This window comes from Epinephelus lanceolatus, chromosome 10 (assembly GCF_041903045.1).
Source record: "Epinephelus lanceolatus isolate andai-2023 chromosome 10, ASM4190304v1, whole genome shotgun sequence".
In the NCBI taxonomy this organism is placed as follows: domain Eukaryota; kingdom Metazoa; phylum Chordata; class Actinopteri; order Perciformes; family Serranidae; genus Epinephelus; species Epinephelus lanceolatus.
The window spans coordinates 3,633,485-3,652,572 of record NC_135743.1 but is presented as its reverse complement, the minus strand read 5'-3'; the positions used below and the strand labels follow the sequence as shown (position 1 = coordinate 3,652,572).

The window sequence follows — 19,088 nt, the reverse complement described above, 5'->3', positions numbered from 1 at the left end:
TGTCTTCTCATTTATTATTTCTTATCTGTGAAATAAAAGTAAATAAAAACCTTGTTTTCACCGAGGGAAATGGTTTCAGCCTCCAGAAATACACGTCACCGTGATGTGTGGTTAAAATCCAGCAACCACTGACTTTCGCCCGGGAGGCCAGTGTTTGTTTTTGATTGTAAAGCCAAACCATGTTCTGTTTTCCTAAACCCAACCACATGCATGTGTTTGCAAAACATGCCCACATGTGTGTGTTGTTGAAGGAATACAAATGTCTATTAATGGTGTTATACCGATGTAGTGCTTTTATTTTGAAAGAGACTGTATGCAAACTGTACATTTCCTGTGAAAACAGAAGTGTATTTTGAAAGCAGACAATGCATGTAACAGGCTGAAGTTGACACAGCGTCCCAGAACGTCAACAACCAACACACCCAGGGTACCTTGGACGTCATATGTGGACGTGGAAAGTCCATGACCAAACGTCAATATATGATGAGGTCGGAGTGAGAATGTGTTGCCTCAGTACCTCTCAAGAAGCCTCAGTCATTCAAAGGACCCTGACACCTTTCTCAGGAACCCCAGACGCCTACCATGAATCCCTAAAAGTTGCTTAGGACCATTGAAACACCATCAAGAACCCCAGAATTCCCTCAAAGACCTCTCAAGACCACCTGCAGCCTCATCAAGGTTCACCAAAGGACCTGCTAAAGACCTCCAAGAACCCTCGAGAGCCCACATAAATCCTACCTTGCAAGGAAGTCCTTGACCAGATGTTGAATGTGTTCATGCCATAGCTGCAGCATTGATTCACTTAGAAGTATTCTGTTTAAAGGAATACTCCGACGATTTGGGAGTTATGCCCTTTCTCTATCATTTTAATAGTGAGACAACATGATCAATATCTTTTTTGGGTCTGTACGTCCAGTGGCTGGGTCTCAGCGGTTAGCATTGTGGCTTAGCTTAGCGAATACAATTGAAGTCTATAGGGGGTCAGTAGCCTACAGTAAAAGTGAACAAATAAACGTTACAGAAACCCTGAAGCTGGCATTTTTGCACGTGCATTTAAAATAAACATGTTTAATCATTAATTCGAAGTCTGATACACGGAACTATAGTGTGTTTACGTCCTGCACGGAGGGATACACCGGTGAGCAACAGCTGCAGCTGGCTCTGGGACAGGTACGCTAGGTCACTCGGTAAAAGCAAACAAAGAGATGACATGGAGGATATTACTCACTCGACTGAAAGCTGTCCATCAGCTCCTGCAGGCCTGGGGCGTCAATCACGCCAGGATTAGTGATTGCTGCAAAGTTTTCACTCCTTGTGATGCACTCTCTGCGGCGGGTTTCCTCCTGATGATGATGATATATCTCTAGCCTCCCCAGCGATGGTAGCACCAAATCCCATTCTGTGCAGCAAAATGGTTTGTTCAGGGTTTCTGTAACGTTTATTTGTTCACTTTTACGAGTAGGCTACTGACCCCCTATAGACTTCAGTTGTATTCGCTAAGCTCAGCCGCAATGTTAACTGCTGAGACCCAACCACTGGACGTACAGACACAAAAAAGATCATGATGTGTCATGTTGTCTAAATATGAAAATGATAGAGAAAGGGCATAACTCCCAAATTGGCGGCGTATTCCTTTAAGGGATGTTCAGCAGTTTTTGGTAAATTTCCAGGGCTTTCCACGATCTATGGATATTCTTTAAGGGGTAAGAACCCCAGAAGGTCTCACAGAGTTTCCAGCATTTAAATAAGGAATCACATCATTTAATTGTTGGTTTTCTGTAAAAATCTGCACTCAGAGGTGAATCAGAAACAATTAGCGCATTGGTCAATAACACTGCTGCAGACAGACTGTATGCATTATGTTTGATCTTTGGCCTCTGACACCTGAGCAGATTTTCACAGCTTCACTTCCCCATAAAAGATAATCTGCATCATCAGATACTTTTACTGGTGTTTGAATGATTGTTTCAACTTCATGTTCTAACAAATACAATTGTTCTGTGTCTAAAGACATATTGTGTCCTGCAGAGCGTGCATATACAATATATTTAAAATCAGTCTGGGTTTATTCTGACAGGTGTTTTTGTTCACTGTCGTAACCTTGAATCCAAAACATTGAAAGTACAGTCAGTTCTACAGGCTCGACAATAAACATAACTTTGACCTCTGACTGCTGGTGATTAATCAGTGATGAAGACTGTCAGTCACATGGGCTGTTCCAGGATCTGTGTTCAGCTCCGGGATCAGCAGCTGGATGGATCCTCCTCCCAGCTGCAGCCGTGTGAAGTTACACAGGAGACAACAGGAAGCGTGACATTCTACTGTCAAAGTAAAAGCACAGAAACATTTTTATTTAAATCTTAAAAAGTAGTGTGTCCCAACTCCCCAGTTTCAACTCATTGTTGCATTTGAAGCATTTAAGAGACACATAAGAGGTCAAATTATTTGATATATAAAAATCTATAGCATTTATTCTGGTGCTCTGCATTTTTCTTTCATTAATAAGTTAACAAGTTTTGCACATGTTCCGCTGAACAAATCTGCTGGGACAAATTTCAGTGCAACATTTATGCACTTGTTTTTTTCTCGGACTTTTTGGCTTTATTGCTCAGTTTAAAACATTTGTTAGTAAAGTAATCAACAAGTATTCAGTTACATTTGATTTTGTTTATTTTAACAAAGTATTTAAAAAAGTTGTATTGTATTCTTCACAGGGTAACTAGTAACCTGTAACATATTACATTTCTTTTTTAATGAATGAATGACTTAATTTCAAATCAAAAATAAAGATAACAGTGTCCGAAAAAGATTGGTGGAGGTAAAACGTATGTGTCCCTATCTCTTTCTTACATTTCTTCTTCAACAAATTCCCAAATATATTTACAACTAATATTCAACTATCCCTGGTCTATTTACCACCCAGCTAAAAAAATTAAAAAAATAACTTTCACAACTCTGGTGGTTATAAAATAATGTCATATTTAAATTTTTGCTGGGTCAAAAATCAAACCAGAGAGTGCATTATATTATTTTTCATCTTTATTAAGTGATCAGTTAAACCAGTATAAGATATATTTGACCCAGTGTATAGATAATATAGATATTAACGGGCTTGGTTTCATTTACAAACGTGACCAAAAGCAGCTTTTATTTTGAAAACAGGATGTGGTGAGTTGTGGTGGTGACCGTGACAGCAGCTCCAACATAAAACAGGATCAGCTGATGAACTGACTCACCACTTCCCGGACAAAATGTAACCGCACCGAGCTGCGAAGAAACACCAGAGAGGATTCTTTTATTCTTCTGACTTCAATAGAATCTGTTTCTACTGAGGAGGAAGAGGAGGAAGAGGAGGAAGACCAGTGTGAGCTGCTGGATCCGGACTCAGGTACGAGAGGAAACTAAAAACACCGACATGTGAGAAGTTTGATCAAAGTTTCCAGGTTTATAGGATCACATGTGGCGTGTGTTCTCTCAGTGTTCATGACCTCAGCAGCAGCAGCAGCAGCAGCAGCAGCAGCAGCTCGCTGGTCACTGTCTCAGGTGTGTTTTACATGTTAGTGATCATACATGTGTTGACCTGCTGTCAGACAGAGAGACAGCTGAGGGTTCAGTTCACACACAACTGGGACAATCCAGTCAGAGGTTTAAAAATAAAACCCAAACATTTCTCTGCTCTGTCCGAGTCATCATCATCATCATCATCATCATCATCATCATCATGTAACTGAAGATATTTTATTTTACAGGCTGTGTAAAAACACAGATCAGGGTTTAAACTGCAGCTTTGGATTTGTGTTTTCGTCTCCAGGAAGGTTTTCTGAAGGCAGATGTATCTCTATAGAAATGGTGCCATCTGTGCAGCGGTGTAATCTACATTTACTCGAGTATTATTAAAATCAGTTTCAAGGTACTTTACTTGAGTAGGTTGTGTCCTATTAATGCTACTTCCTCCTCCTCCCCTGCAGAGGGAAATATTGATTCATGGGGTGAGTGGAGCACACTTAAAATAAAGATGTTTTTCAGTTTTACTTAATTTAAAGAAAGTTTGTTTCATTGACGTGTTTTATTCAGTTGACAGCTTTTTTTAAGAAGTTGGTCAGAAACTTTTTTGACTTTTTTCAGTAGGATGGAATTAAAATAAATACATTTTAATATCTTAAATAAAATAGTTTTAATATCAACACAACTTTTGGATGAATATTAAGTTCATTCAACTTAAGTTTTTTTTCTCGTCAAAGCAAATCATGTTGGTTGTACTTAAGTAATTGAGTTTGTGAGATTATAAAAGACTCGTGGACGTTACTCGATAAGATCAGAGTTGGGAAAACGTACCTCAATTTTTTTAACTTGAACCAGTGGATTCTTTTAAGGAGTTTATTTATTACAGCACGACATTTATGACAGCTTTAGGGACTGTTCTTTATTTATCAGAGGAGGGATGTGGCTCAGGTGTCACTGTTTGCTGCTGTTGTTGTTGTTGTTGTTTTGTGACCCTCCCTGAAGCTACAAATATTTCCCCTGAGCCTCCCTGAGTCACTGGGGGGGAAAATGCATGACCCTCCCTCCACCATAAATTAGTTATGAAAGAAAACAGACAAGTATGAGGTCATGGGATAGAATAGGATTATAGTAGGATATCACATATCTTCCTGAGACCCTGCGTCCTCACATTAGGTCATCACATTTTGGATTTCTTGCACCTTATACTTCAGTCTGCTTAATTTAGACCCATTGTCCTCATTTTTGCACACTTTAATTTGTGCTAAATAACTTGTAGTTTGATATGGCAACAGCTTTGACCAATGTTAGCAAAAGCAACGAACGAAAAATGCTGTTAATTAGGAAGTACTCATCTGAGGACATTGGGACTTTATTAATAGGCTCGTTGGAGATGAGCCAGGCCTGCGCAGATTCGATCACTGGTGATCGGCCCTCAGAGCATGCCGGTTAGTTTTGTGTCCGACTCTGACGTATTCCAAAAATGGACAGTGATAATCTGGCAGCAGCAGTTTTTAGGGCCAGACGCTGTATTAGTTCTTCACCGACTGCAAGACCCAGGGCATGATGGGAAACACCTGATCTAACACCTGATTGGTTTAGATGTTGACTCAACAAGATGATGTTTTAGATAAACTTTTAATTTTTGTTGAATTTCAGAGATTTACATTTGATTTGTCTGATCTGAAGTTTTATTCTGTAACAGAGAACATGTTGTGTGACTGATGGTGAAGTTTGGTGAAGACATTCATCATAAACTATACAGCATCTACTGTGTATTAACATTAGACTGTTTAAATTATTGAAGTGTTTAGCATCACAGAGACTGGTTGTCAGTGGGATGTGAGGACTCTTATAATAACATGTGTACAGATGTGAAGTCCTGACTGTATCTGACTGAGCCTTAATGAAAGCTGTTGTCTTGTATAAAATATTAACCTTATAGTCAGACACAGTGTCTTCAGCCTGTGTAGTTGAGGGGACAGGTCAAACTGATGTGATGCTGATTTACAGGAGAGTTCATGTAAACTGGAGGATAAACCATGAACATAAACGAACATAAATGATATTGGGCTTTATAAATAAAATTGATTGATTGATTGATTGTAAAGCATTTTAATAAATTAATCTATCATAATTAAAACAACTGGAGACTGAGAACAAACTGATATATGAGTCTGACAATAAATCGACATCATATGAGACAGGATGTGAGTGTATCTGTGACTTCCTGTCGGACTGAAGGCTGCTGGAAACTGTCAGGAAACTGTCTGACAGCTTTTTGTCACCTCCTGCTGCAGCCGCCTGATCTCGTCTAGCTTCCAGTGAACAGTGACCTTTAACACACACACACACAGTCACAACACATTAAACATGAATTAATGCGTTTGACCACTTGGTGGCGCCAGATAAAACTCAACGAAGTAATAACCTCTGGGAACCATGAATGTTTGTACTAAAGGAAAGGCCTCCGTCAAAGAGGTCAAAGGTCAAAGAATCCAGGTAACAGATGAAACTAATTGCAACAGATTTAACTGTATGTTGTTTCATGTGTCTGACAGACTCTCCTGTGTGAATCCATGGCGGGTGTTTGAGCTCCTCCTCCTCGCTGCCTGACTCCAAACTGACAGAGGAGGTGAAGATAAACCAGATTAAAGATGCTGATCAAGGGGAGAGTCTTCTCCTCCTCCGCCCTCCTGTCTCCAGGACGGGAGAAGGCAGCGCTGCAGGTCAACCCTGCCGACGTCCCCGCCCTGGAGATCAAACTGGGAGCACTGGTGGTCCTGCTGTCCGTCACAGTCCTGTTTGGATTCGCCCCGCTCTGCATCGTCCGAGGAGCGGGACGCTGCAGTGTGGATTCAGGTGAGAAACCAGGACCACGTCTGGATGATGTCATCAGCTGTAGATCTACAACTCAGTGGTGGAGGACGTGTTCAGATTCTTAATTTGAAGGGACGGTGTGGCTGTAGAGACGTCTGCCTTCTCTTCGCTTGTGGTGTTCAAAGCACCAAAAAAATATATAAAATAAAAATTCAACAGCAGTGTCTCTTTCCAGAAACCATGACCATGTTACTCAAGATGATCCACAGACTTTCTGGGTGTTCCAATAACCATTGTGCCAGAGTCTCCAGTGTTCCAGGGAGAGATTTAATATCCTTTTGTGGCTTCTCTGAGCCACAGTCCTCCACAAGAAGGAAGATATGTGACAGGTGACAGCTCACAGAAGCCGCACAGGCAGGAAAAAGAGGAATATGAAGAGGCTGTAGATAAGACGACCCCGTCCTTCAACACTGCCTGTCTTCACCCGTCATGGGAGAACCTCACTTCTCTACAACAATCCGACTGAGCAGAGACGGCACGGAAGACTAGAGGACTTGAGTCTTCTCACATGTTCAGTAGAGACTCGTCTTGTCCAACAATATAAACTGAAACGTGTTACTGAATATGCTTCCTTCTGTGAGGTGATATGGATGGTGGGTGTTGTTCAGTAGAAAGTAAATAGTTTCTACATGAAACTGCTCACAACATGCTCTGTGGATTATCTTGAGTAACCAGGTCATGATCCCTGGAAAGAGACATTGCTGCTGAGTTTTTCGGATGTAGTTTTTTGGCGTTTTTGAGTGTCATCTAGTCTCATCATACTGAAGAGAGGCCACACATCTCTACGGCTGATATCTCCGATACTCTGCAACTGCATTCAAAGTATTTTCAGCTAAATTTTCTAAAAGTAGTGAAAGTAAAAGTTTGTATGTTGCAGGAAACTGTTTTATGCTGTCAGTGTTTTGCTATCTGATGTTTCTGGATTCATATTCCTGCATTAATGTGTCATTTTCCTGCTGTAGATATGTAAAGTTGTGCTCCTTTTAAGTCAGTTTGGTAGTTTAATCTACAGCAATGCATCATGGTCTATAAGATCATCAGATGTTTGTAGTGTGGCTGTCCTGTGAGAACCACGTGCCTGTTTTCTGCTTTGTGACGATGACTTGGTTTCCACTGGACGAAAAACTCATCAGTCAGAGTCCAATATTCACCTCTGAAATGCATAAAGTAGCATCAAATTGAAATACTCGAGGACCTTGCAGTTGTGCTTGAGTAAATGTATGTAGTTACATTCCATCGTCGCTGCTACAGTCTGTAGGCGTTTCTCAATCTGCGTTCTTGCCTGTACTTGTGTTCTTGCGGACTTGTGAAACGTCATGAGTCGCAGCCCAAGTACTGTTCCAATTCAAAGTCTGCATCCAGCCAAGTACGGTCCAAATGCCCGGATGTGAACTTGCTCTGCCCGTTCCATCGGGGATGCATCGGGAGGTGACTTCTGTGGACTTTTGACAGCCAGGTATCGAGTCAAACTTGCCAAGTCCAAACTCCCAAGTGCGCAAGTCCAAACTTTGCATACTTGGTATTGAGAAACACCTTGTGTCTTGTTGTCTTCAGATTTGCGGCGCAGGCTGCTCAGCCTGATCAGCTGTTTTGCTGGAGGAGTGTTCTTGGCCACCTGTCTGCTGGACCTGCTGCCAGACTACCTGCAGGGCATCAATGAGGCCTTCAGCAACGCTGGAGTCACAGTAAGATCCCACAAGTCCACACATAACATCATGAACACGTGGCATAAAGTGACCTGACGCTGAGCTGATGGAGTCACAGAGTCTGCAGCAAAGGAAACTTCTGCTTCATCAAGACTCAAATCTTTATTCGTTCAGTGAAACAGAAGAAACTCCTGTGTGGTGAAGTCATAAAGACTCTCTGCATGTTGCTGATGACATTAGGCACCTTAAAGCTGAATTTATATTTTATTTCTTATGAATTCAGCTCCAAGAGTTATTATCTTATTTCTTCTTTTAAAAGTGACACAGTCTCTCGTTAAAGTTCAACAGGACAAATAATCCTTCTGGAAATAATGTGTCTTTGTGAAAAAGTCCTTTTGTTTCATTTACTTCAACATGTCGACTTGGAGTTTGGTCTTTGTTTTAAAGAACCAAGCTCAGAGAAGGAAGTCGAGCACCTTGACTCAGACGTCTCAGTCACTGTTTCCTCACTTCTTTTAGCTCATGGATCCTAAAAATAAAGCAATGACTATTTCTGTGTGTCCACTGGCTCTGACCACTTCAACCAGAAGGTGTTTTTTTTCCTTGTTTTATTTTAATAACTCCAGATTTAAGTAGACTACAGTGACAGTTTCAGCAAATATGACACAGTTATTTTCACAGGAGTTACCAACTGTAGCTTTCAGTTAAATTATCCAGGAATTCACAAAACAGCAGAGCTAAGAGAAGAGTGAGCGTGAGACTATATTTAATGGAGCAGTAACATGATTGTTCTGCTCCCTTGTTCAGTTAATAACCTTAATCAGATTTACAATTTGAAATGTCGGCCTGATGATGGTCTCAGAGAAGTCAAAGGATCACCTCAAATTCATTCCGATTCATCCTCTGAGTGTTGTCACTTCCTGTAACAAAGGTCACGGCGATCCGTCAGTGAAAAACTGAATTTGAACTGCTTCAAAATGTCTGATATTTAGGAGGAGGGCGGCTGAAGGTCGATGCTAAAAAAGACACTGCTGGGAAACCCGGTGTGTGTGTGCGTGTGTGTGAGAGGGAGGGGGGAGTTTAACGGGAATCGCTCTCCTCCCTCACAAATAGCTCTGAATTAACCTCCAGCTGCTTCGACGGGCAAAAGTTAAATACTGCGACTGTGTGTGTGTGTGTGTGTGTGTGTGTGTGTGTGTGTGTGTGTGTGTGTGTGTGTGTGTGACCTCATTCTCCTTTCTCTTCCCATACTTCCTGTCTCACACCACACAGTGTTTGATGTGTTTTCATGGTGCCTTCCAGCGCTTGTCATTTTCCTGGAGGTTATAAATTCAGCTCGTCAGGCGTTAAAGTGCTTTTGATTTGAAACAACAACAGAATTTACTGAGTTTTTTTTTAATGTGGATTTGAAATATATCAGGTCAGAAACATTCACGTATAAATGCTAAACTTTACGATGTAGTAGACACATAGAAACTTTGTGTCTCAACAAGGCTGTGGTTAATGTGTGGTTACACTTGGTTATGGTTTGGCAAGGATCATGTTCTGGCCTAAAATAAATCAGCAACATTCATTCATTCATTCATTAATTCATTTCTTATCCTGTTAGGGGTCGTGGGGGGGTGGAGCCTATCCCAGCTGACACTGGGTGAGAGGCAGGGTTCACCCTGGACAGGTCACCAGACTATCACAGGACTGACACATAGAGACAGACAACCATTCACACTCACATTCACACCTACGGACAATTTAGAGTCACCAATTAACCTGCATGTCTTTGGACTGTGGGAGGAAGCCAGGACTAAATAATAATAAACTGATACTTTTTGAAGTGTTTACCCTGTTTAGTTTGATCTCTGAGTTCCTTCTGTCCTCTGCCCGTGAAGTTAACACAAGTTAACTGAGGTTTCTGTTTTTGTCTTTATCTTCTCATCTGAAACTCCTCCACATCCGCTGGTTTTCACTCTGCAGCAGTTTGTCATCCTGTGATGTCAGAGATACTGACAGCAGATCCTTATTTGCAACTTCACACACTACAAGTCGGAAAATCATAAAACCACAGTGTGTGATGCAGCAGGGGCGCAAATATACATGAATAAAGACGGTGCAGCAGGTAGTGTGGTTTCCCTCTGTTACCAAACTTTATGCTAAGCTAAGTTAGCTTCATGCTGAGTGTACAGACATGTGAGTCGTACCAAATTTTTCCTTAAAGGCAAATTTCGGTTTATTCAACCTGTCTCCTATCGTCCTAAATTTGTTTCAAGTGACTAGTGACATAAAAATAATAGTTAGCATGTTAGCCGTTAGCCTAGATACAGCCGGGGCGCATAGTAGCGTCAGACCTGTTAAAACGTAAGTGAACGGGCAACCTTCAAGTGCAAAGTTAGTCCACTAAACAAGCTTTTTATCCACAAAGACCGCCTCATATCGTTAGGATAAATGTCAGAGAACATATAGAAAACGACATGTAAATGTGTTGTCTTACCTTACCGGTGTGCTGCCATGTTTGTTTACCATCTAGCTCTGCTTTCCAAAGCATGCCTGAAATCTCGCGAGAACAAGCAGCAACAGCTGGAAGGCAGAACCGGACAGTAGCCTGAAAAGTTCATTCATTTATTTTATGAAAGATTTATAGAATAATGGCTGACTTTTTGCCAGACTTCGACTTTGTGGAGGAGGAATTTGATTTTGCAGAGTTTGATGGCCACCCTTATTTATTTGAGCCAGAACACACTGACGAAGAGCTTCGTGAAATAGAAGAACGGAGGAGGAGAGAGAGAGAGGCGCAACAGGTAGAGGATGAGAGAGGAGGAATGGCTGCTGCAAGGCTGCGTAGCTCTGGAGATTGGTGGTGTACCTGTGAATGCTGTGCCCCAGTGCCCACAGAAGAGGAATGCCTCTGTTGCAAGGAATGGGACCGGTTGCAGCCTTATTTTCAAGGTCTGGATGTGACCGAGGACGAGACACCTCCACCTGGAGTAGCATCCAGCTGGGCTTTATCTAGAGCTCGCCAGATATATTTCGGCTGCGCTTTGGAAAGCAGAGCTAGATGGTAAACAAACATGGCAGCACACCGGTAAGGTAAGACAACACATGTACATGTCGTTTTCTATATGTTCTCTGACATTTATCCTAATGATATGAGGCGGTCTTTGTGGAAAAAAAGCTTGTTTAGTGGACTAACTTTGCACTTGAAGGTTGCCCGTTCACTTACGTTTTAACAGGTCTGACGCTACTATGCGCCCCGGCTGTATCTAGGCTAACGGCTAACATGCTAACTATTATTTTTATGTCACTAGTCACTTGAAACAAATTTAGGACGATAGGAGACAGGTTGAAATAAACCGAAATTTCCCTTTAAAGTCCAAATAAAGTTCTGGCATGTGGTTCAACTTAAGCAATTACTGTCATACAAATCCACGTCCAAAAAACAGCTGTTTTAAGTTGTTCCAGCTGCTTTTTATTCAGCAGACTTGAGCATCACATCTCGTCTGATAAAGCATCACAGATTGTTTTACTGACATCACTGCTCAAGACTTCTGGGTAGTGAAGTTTTGTAGAAGCTTTTTCTTTAAGTCATTTGGAGTCACGAACTGTACTGCTGAAGGTTATAGAACGTCTGTCTTGGAACAGTCGATGTTGTTTTCCACAGATAAAACGTGGCCTTTATTCTGATCTGAGTCTTGGTTGAGGTTTTGAAATGTATTTGACTGAGACAGATGCAGACCGACAGTTTGTGGTTCAGCTGCACGACACCATGTTCTTCTTCTCTCCTCGCAGCTCCAGTTCCCTCTGCCTGAGTTCATCATGGCCATGGGCTTCTTCCTGGTCCTGGTCCTGGAGCAGATCGTCCTGGCCTTCAAAGACCAATCGTCGTCTCACTCAGAGGAGCGCCGGGCTCTGCTGGTGGATTCCACCGTCCAGGCGAATGACAGGAACAGTCGTCACCACTCCCACCGCCGCCATGGCTCAGACGAGTCCGACGGCGGTCACTTCCACGTGGACTTTGGCTCCCAGTCTGCCCTGCGCGCCTTCATCCTGGTCTTCTCGCTGTCTCTGCACTCAGTGTTTGAGGGTTTGGCGGTGGGGCTGCTGGAGGAGGGGAAGGAGGTGCTGGAGATCTGCCTGGCGCTGATGATCCACAAGAGCATCATTTCCTTCAGCCTGGCCTTTAAGCTGAGTCAGGGACGGCTGCGGCGGTCGGTGGTGGCCGGCTGCCTGCTGCTGTTCGCCGTCATGTCCCCGCTGGGCATCGGTGCGGGCATCGCCCTCACCGAGACCAAGGCGTCCCCACAGCACCAGCTGGCTCGCTGCACGCTGGAGGGGCTGGCAGCCGGAACCTTCATCTACATCACCTTCATGGAGATCCTGCCGCACGAGCTCAGCTCCGGCAAGAACCGCATCCCCAAGGTGGCCATGCTGCTGGTGGGCTTCGCTGTCGTCACTGCCGTGCTCTTCATTAAAATGTAACCATGGAAACAGACATCCAGCAAAAATGTCAGAAAGTCATAAAAGGAGTTTACACGTTTGACGGCCAGCGCCTCATCTGCTGCCATGTGACAGTGTTCATCATGAAAACAGGTCAGAATCAGGCATCCATCTTTTCAAGGTCTTTAACATCGAGTGAAATAATGAAAACGTGTTGTAGAAATCAAACACGTGCAGGCGCTCGCGCATGGTTTTTTCATGCCATTTATAGACGTGACCTGACATGGTGCGTTGGTAAATTCAGTCTGACGCTCTACACTAAAATGAGAGCCCTGTTGGTGGAAGAAACGCAGCGTTATATTTCTACATGAATGAACCAACGGTTAAGTTAATCACACATTCACTCCGCTCGGCGCTCTGCTGCTCCGTCTCCACAGACAGAGTGTCCAGAGTGCGCTCTGCCACTCTGAGAGTGCGCTGCTCTGGATAACCCAACGCTACATTCAGACAGCGCTCCCAATTTATCAACGCTCCAGTTTGTGTCAGAGTGCGCTCCCACACTCACAATGAGTGTTTCTGAACGCACCACTCACATCATCTTCCTCCATCGTCTAAAACAAGCTAACAGAAGTTGCTAGCTAACGTCTGTGGATAACTGTTTTGCCTCCAGCTAAGCCCCGCCCACCAAAAACATCACACTGTTTACCAATAGTAAAAGGGTCTATTTGCATGTCAATACATTTTCTCAAACTATCATTTATATTGTGTACCTTTTCACAGATTGATAATATCACCCAGTGAAAAAGGGGTGTCATTTTTTCAGAGACAGGTCTATATTTTTTTAGCTATATTGTTCTGCAAGAAAGACATTAACCAATCACGTTGTTTGTAACAAACGTGACGCCACTACGTTATGTCACCACAGTGGCTGACCTGTTGCAAGTTTGCATCGCTGCTGGTATCAATAGTTTTGATGTGAGCGAGTATTTTGCATTTTGTGTCATCCATGTGTCGCTCTCAGTGTGTGTAAAGGCCTTCAGTAATGTAGACTTCATCTGGCGCTCCATGACGACATAAATTAAAGTAAATTGCCACCTAGAATCTGTGATTTCAGTATCAAACAGTGTCATGCTCAGTGGTGGAAAGTTACTCAGTGCATTTACTCAAGTTTTGAGGTACTTGCACTTAATGTAAGTTCTGCTACTTTGTACTTTAGTTACTTTGCAGCTTCAGATGAATAATTCAAGTATTATCTCTAATAAATAATAATGTATAACTACAGATTAAAGTACCCAGCAGTCTATAAAACAATTAGATTAATGTTTATTATTCTAAAGTGAGTCATTCTGCATAATGAGTACTTTTACTTTTGGTGCTTTAAAGGAATTCTTCACCCACAATATGACTATTTGTAATTCAGTCAGTCACGCTGTGTGGCTTTAAGTTTTTCTCACCAACCCAGTCTCACTTCAAAGTTGATGAAATCTGGTGCTTGGGCTGTGACTTGCAGCATCAGACACTGGCGAAAAAAGTCGTCCTTTAACATTGGCATGATACACAACCAGTCATATAGTTTAATGGAACTCTGCAGCGTTAGGGGGAAACAGTGGGACAAGAATGAAAGTTAAGGAGGCAAAAGTCCAACTAGGGCGGGTGGGAGTGGTGCTGGACGGGTCCAACAAACATGGACTTTCACCTGAGAGAGTGGTGTTTGTGTCCTGTAAGATTCTAAAGCCAAACCCTGTTCTTTTTTCCTAAACCCAACCACGTGTTTGTTGTTTGCGTTGTTGAACGGACAGAGTGCTTTTATTTTGAAAGAGACTGTATGCAAACTGTACATTTCCTGTGAAAACAGAAGTGTATTTTGAAAACAGACAATGCATGTAACAGGCTGAAGTTGACACGGCGTCCCAGAACGTCAACAACCAACACACCCAGGGTACCTTGGGCGTCATATGTGGACGTGGAAAGTCCATGACCTAACGTGGACATGTGACGAGGTCACAGTGAGGATATTGTTCTTGCATGTCTACATGGTAAACATATTGATTGATTGGGGACCACATTTAACAACAGCAAAACTATATGAAAACGTGTTTCAAGATACACAAAGAACAATAAAAATAAAATAAAGATAAAATATCACTGGAGCAGATCAGCGAAGTTAGACGCACTGTCGATGGAAACTTGTAATTTAAAGTAAGTACCCTGATCACCTGAGGTGTCTCTCCTTAGATAGTTTTAAATAAGTTTACGTAACTTATTTTAGCTTTAGTTTTTCTCCTGTACTGACCCCTGACCCCAGCCTGAATCCTGAACTATCAGATCAGATGTGAGTCCTTCATGCACAGGGGCATTGTGGGATACGAGCAGCTCATTAGTGTCCGTCTCCAACTTGTCACATCATCACAGAGGTCATATTTTATCTCCACAAACAACCAAATATCTGTGACTGGATGAAACTGTTGAGTTTGTATCTGTGAAATGTTTCCTGGCAGATCTGCCGACAGTTTGAATCTGTCATTTCTCTTCTTCTTCTTCTGTGACGAGACAGAAACAAATCAACTCTTTGTCTTTGTGTTCAGCGGGAAATTTTCCTCCTTTCACTTCAATAGAAAACAAGTCTTTTATTTTGCCGTGGCTGCAGAGAAACGCTGAGCTGGACAATGAGACGCTTGTTGTTGTTCGGTCAGAGGGAATTTACCACACTGCTGCCTGGAAACCTCGTATCTCCTATTCAAGATCAGCTTTGATTTACTTTAACTTCATTCGGTTTAATGAGCAGAGAAAGATCATAAATGTTGTGCAGAAATCATCAAGATGATGCTGACGTGATGTCAGCGAAGAGTTTTAGACAACAGAAATGTATTTTTGTAATTAAAACACCAAAGTCTTTGATCCAAAGTCATTTTAACGACTGCAGCATTTTAATCCTCGTGTTGAATGTGTGAAATATGTGTCATATTTTGTATTGTGATGATGATGATGATGATGTGTGAAAGAATTCAACATAAAATAGTTTTTCAGATCACAAAGTGACTCAGATTCTTCATTTGTTGCTTTAATATGAACATTTCTGACAAATTATTCACCAAAAATGTCTTAATTTTAGTTATTTTCCACAACTTAAATGAAATTATAAAACATTAGTATGAAAAAAGTGGAGATGTTCTTAGAAAAGTGAGTAAATAATCTAGTAATTCTTCTGTCATGAATTCATACATTTAACAAAAAATAGAAAATGGGTGAAAGAAGTTTGACTCTTCCTTAAAAAACAATAACTGTAAAAGTTGCATCAAGATTATAAAAGTAAGAAGTATAATTTGCTTTTTAGTTTAGTTTCTGTTGTTTTTTTAAATATCAATATCAACATTATCTCCAAATTTTCAAAATGGCTGAAATGCTGTTACAGAATATTCACATAACTATGTAGTCATTTCTTCAAGTGTAAAAATACCTCAAGAAAACAGTTTAATAGTTAATGAAATCAAATCTTGACTGCTTGTTTACAATTATTATTATTATTATTATTATTATTATTATTATTATTATTATTATTATTATTATTATTATTGGTAGTAGTAGTAGTATTTCTTAAAACTGTTATTGTCTCACAGGTCATGGAAAACCAGTTTCTTTTATATTTTTAGCAAAAGGCACAGTTTATATTTTTTAATTATTATTATAATAATTATTATATTTTTTAATTATAAGTAGTAAATATAAATACAAAAAATAATTATATATACAAATACACTGAACAAAAATATAAACGCAACACTTTTGTTTTTGCTCCCATTTTTCATGAGCTGAACTCAAAGATCTAAAACATTTTCTATACACACAAAAGACCATTTCTCACAAATATTGTTCACAAATCTGTCTGTCTATCTGTGTTAGTGAGCACTTCTCCTTTGCCGAGATAATCCATCCCACCTCACAGGTGTGGCATATCAAGATGCTGATTAGACAGCATGAATATTGCACAGGTGTGCCTTAGGCTGGCCACAATAAAAAGGCCACTCTGAAATGTGCAGTTTTGCTTTATTGGGGGGGTCTGGGTCCACTCCTCTTCAATGGCTGTGCAAAGTTGCTGGATATTGGCAGGAACTGGAACACGCTGTCGTATACGCCGATCCAGATCATCCAAAACATGCTCAATGGATGACATGTCCGGTGAGTATGCTGGCCATGCAAGAACTGGGATGTTCTCAGCTTCCAGGAATTGTGTACAGATCCTTGCAACATGGGGCCGTGCATTATCATGCTGCAACATGAGGTGATGGTCGTGGACGAATGGCACAACAATGGGCCTCAGGATCTCGTCACGGTATCTCTGTGCATTCAAAATACCATCAATAAAATGCACCTGTGTTCGTTGTCCATAACATACGCCTGCCTGTACCATAACCCCACCACCACCATGGGCCACTCGATCCACAGCGTTGAAATCAGCAAACCGCTCACCCACACGACACCACACACGCTGTCTGCCATCTGCCCTGAACAGTGAAAACCGGGATTCATCCATGAAGAGAACACCTCTCCAACGTGCCAGACGCCATCGAATGTGAGCATTTGCCCACTCAAGTCGGTTAGGACGACCAACTGCAGTCAGGTCGAGACCCTGATGAGGACGACGAGCATGCAGATGAGCTTCCCTGAGACGGTTTCTGACAGTTTGTGCAGAAATTCTTTGGTTATGCAAACCGATTGTTGCAGCAGCTGTCCGGGTGGCTGGTCTCAGACGATCTTGGAGGTGAACATGCTGGATGTGGAGGTCCTGGGCTGGTGCGGTTACACGTGGTCTGCGGTTGTGAGGCCGGTTGGATGTACTGCCAAATTGTCTGAAACGCCTTTGGAGACGGCTTATGGTAGAGAAATGAACATTCAATTCATGGGCAACAGCTCTGGTGGACATTCCTGCAGTCAGCATGCCAATTGCACGCTCCCTCAAAACTTGCGACATCTGTGGCATTGTGCTGTGTGATAAAACTGAACATTTCAGAGTGGCCTTTTATTGTGGCCAGCCTAAGGCACACCTGTGCAATATTCATGCTGTCTAATGAGCATCTTGATATGCCACACCTGTGAGGTGGGATGGATTATCTCGGCAAAGGAGAAGTGCTCACTAACACAGATTTAGACAGATTTGTGAACAATATTTGAGGGAAATGGTCTTGTGTGTGTATAGAAAATGTTTTAGATCTTTGAGTTCAGCTCATGAAAAATGGGAGCAAAAACAAAAGTGTTGCGTTTATATTTTTGTTCAGTGTATTTCCCTGATGTTTTTATGTTCCTCAACCAAAATGAACTTCGTGAAAATGGAGATGTTTTTTTAAAAAAAAATATAATAAATAAACTAATAATTGTCATTTATTCTTTAACAAAATAGAAAAAAAAGAAGAAAAAAAAGTTTAACTCTTCCATAAAACAAATAAGTAAAAACATTTTAAGAAAAAAGAAGTTTGGAACATTGGAAGTTAATATTTATCTCCAAATTTTCAGTGTTGCTGAAATGTTAATACAGAACATTCACACAGTTTAATGCCTCAACTAAATTTAAAAATACTTTAAGACAACAGCTGAATAGTTTTTATCAGCACCAGAGAAATTAAACAAAATCAATCATTACCAGTATTATTATTATTAGTGTTATTGTTATTATATTATTGGAATTAAAAGAAATAATTTCAAATTAATGAGGTCAGTATCTTACAACTATGAGAAAAGCTAACTTTATTTATTTATTTATGTATACCATCATTATTATTATTACTATTATTATTATTATTATTATTATTATTACTCATGTTAAACTTGTTTCTGTTAAAAAAAATTTAATTCTGTCTTTTTCTCTCTTTTTATTTATTTATTTTTTTTGTTTATCTGTGAAATATTGTGACAAAAAAGTTGGCACATGTACATAGAAGGCTAGATGCAATTTATTTTATATTTTCAGCCACGGGTACTTTTTTTTTTTATACTTTTAAATACTTTTTTTTTTAAGTAAAAAAAAAAAAGCCTACTATGAGGAATACTCTCCTTTAATGTCTATGAAGTGGTCTAATATGTATTTATAATGTTTTTAATGACTTTATGGGCATTAAAAATGTTGAACAATATGGTTTGGTTTCAGGAAAGTATTTATGTTTTTGATTAATTTGGCCTCAACCTTTCGTCAGTCTTTAAATTTAAGAATTCTTATTCACTCTTTGTCAAGCTGGACAATAACAAATAGGGTTTTTCCCTCAAAGAAAGTAAAAAGTTATTTTAACTTGTTCATACATTTTTGTTTGTTTGTTTGTGTTTGTTTGTTTGTTTGTTTGTTTGTTTGTTTGTTTGTTTTACCCGATGCTTTGAGTTTTCACTCACTGTCCTCTGCTTTGGGCTGAAATGCCTCACTGCTAATTAACATGCCTGTGGTTGGAGCTGAAGAAGAAGAAGAAGAAGAAGAAGAACTCCCGCCAGCTCCAGACCTCTGACCCCTGACCTCTGACCCTCTGACCCTTCTCTGATGAAGCTGGAGCAGGTAAAACTCCAACAACATGGATGAACACAGACTCACATTTTAATCACGACACTGTAATTACACACAGGAAGTTGACTCGAGTGTTTTGAACTCGTCAGTGT

The 19,088-nt window shown here is 40.8% G+C and overlaps 1 protein-coding gene across 1 annotated transcript; it reads left to right on the top strand.

The window, feature by feature from the left end:
- Positions 1–3,233: 3,233 nt before the first annotated feature.
- On the top strand, positions 3,234–15,490 carry slc39a3 (solute carrier family 39 member 3). The gene is made up of 4 exons (XM_033640008.2): positions 3,234–3,388; positions 6,063–6,363; positions 7,936–8,066; positions 11,808–15,490. Exons 2-4 carry the CDS (start codon positions 6,159–6,161, stop codon positions 12,495–12,497), a joined length of 1,026 nt encoding a protein of 341 aa, XP_033495899.1. The 5' UTR covers positions 3,234–3,388; positions 6,063–6,158; the 3' UTR covers positions 12,498–15,490.
- Positions 15,491–19,088: the final 3,598 nt, after the last annotated feature.

Coding starts and splice junctions, on each gene's coding strand:
- slc39a3 (XM_033640008.2), top strand. CDS start 6,159: ATGCTGATCAAGGGGAGAGTCTTCTCCTCCTCCGCCCTCCTGTCTCCA. Junction 6,364..7,935: donor ACGCTGCAGTGTGGATTCAG/GTGAGAAACCAG, acceptor TGTTGTCTTCAG/ATTTGCGGCGCAGGCTGCTC. Junction 8,067..11,807: donor TCAGCAACGCTGGAGTCACA/GTAAGATCCCAC, acceptor CTCTCCTCGCAG/CTCCAGTTCCCTCTGCCTGA.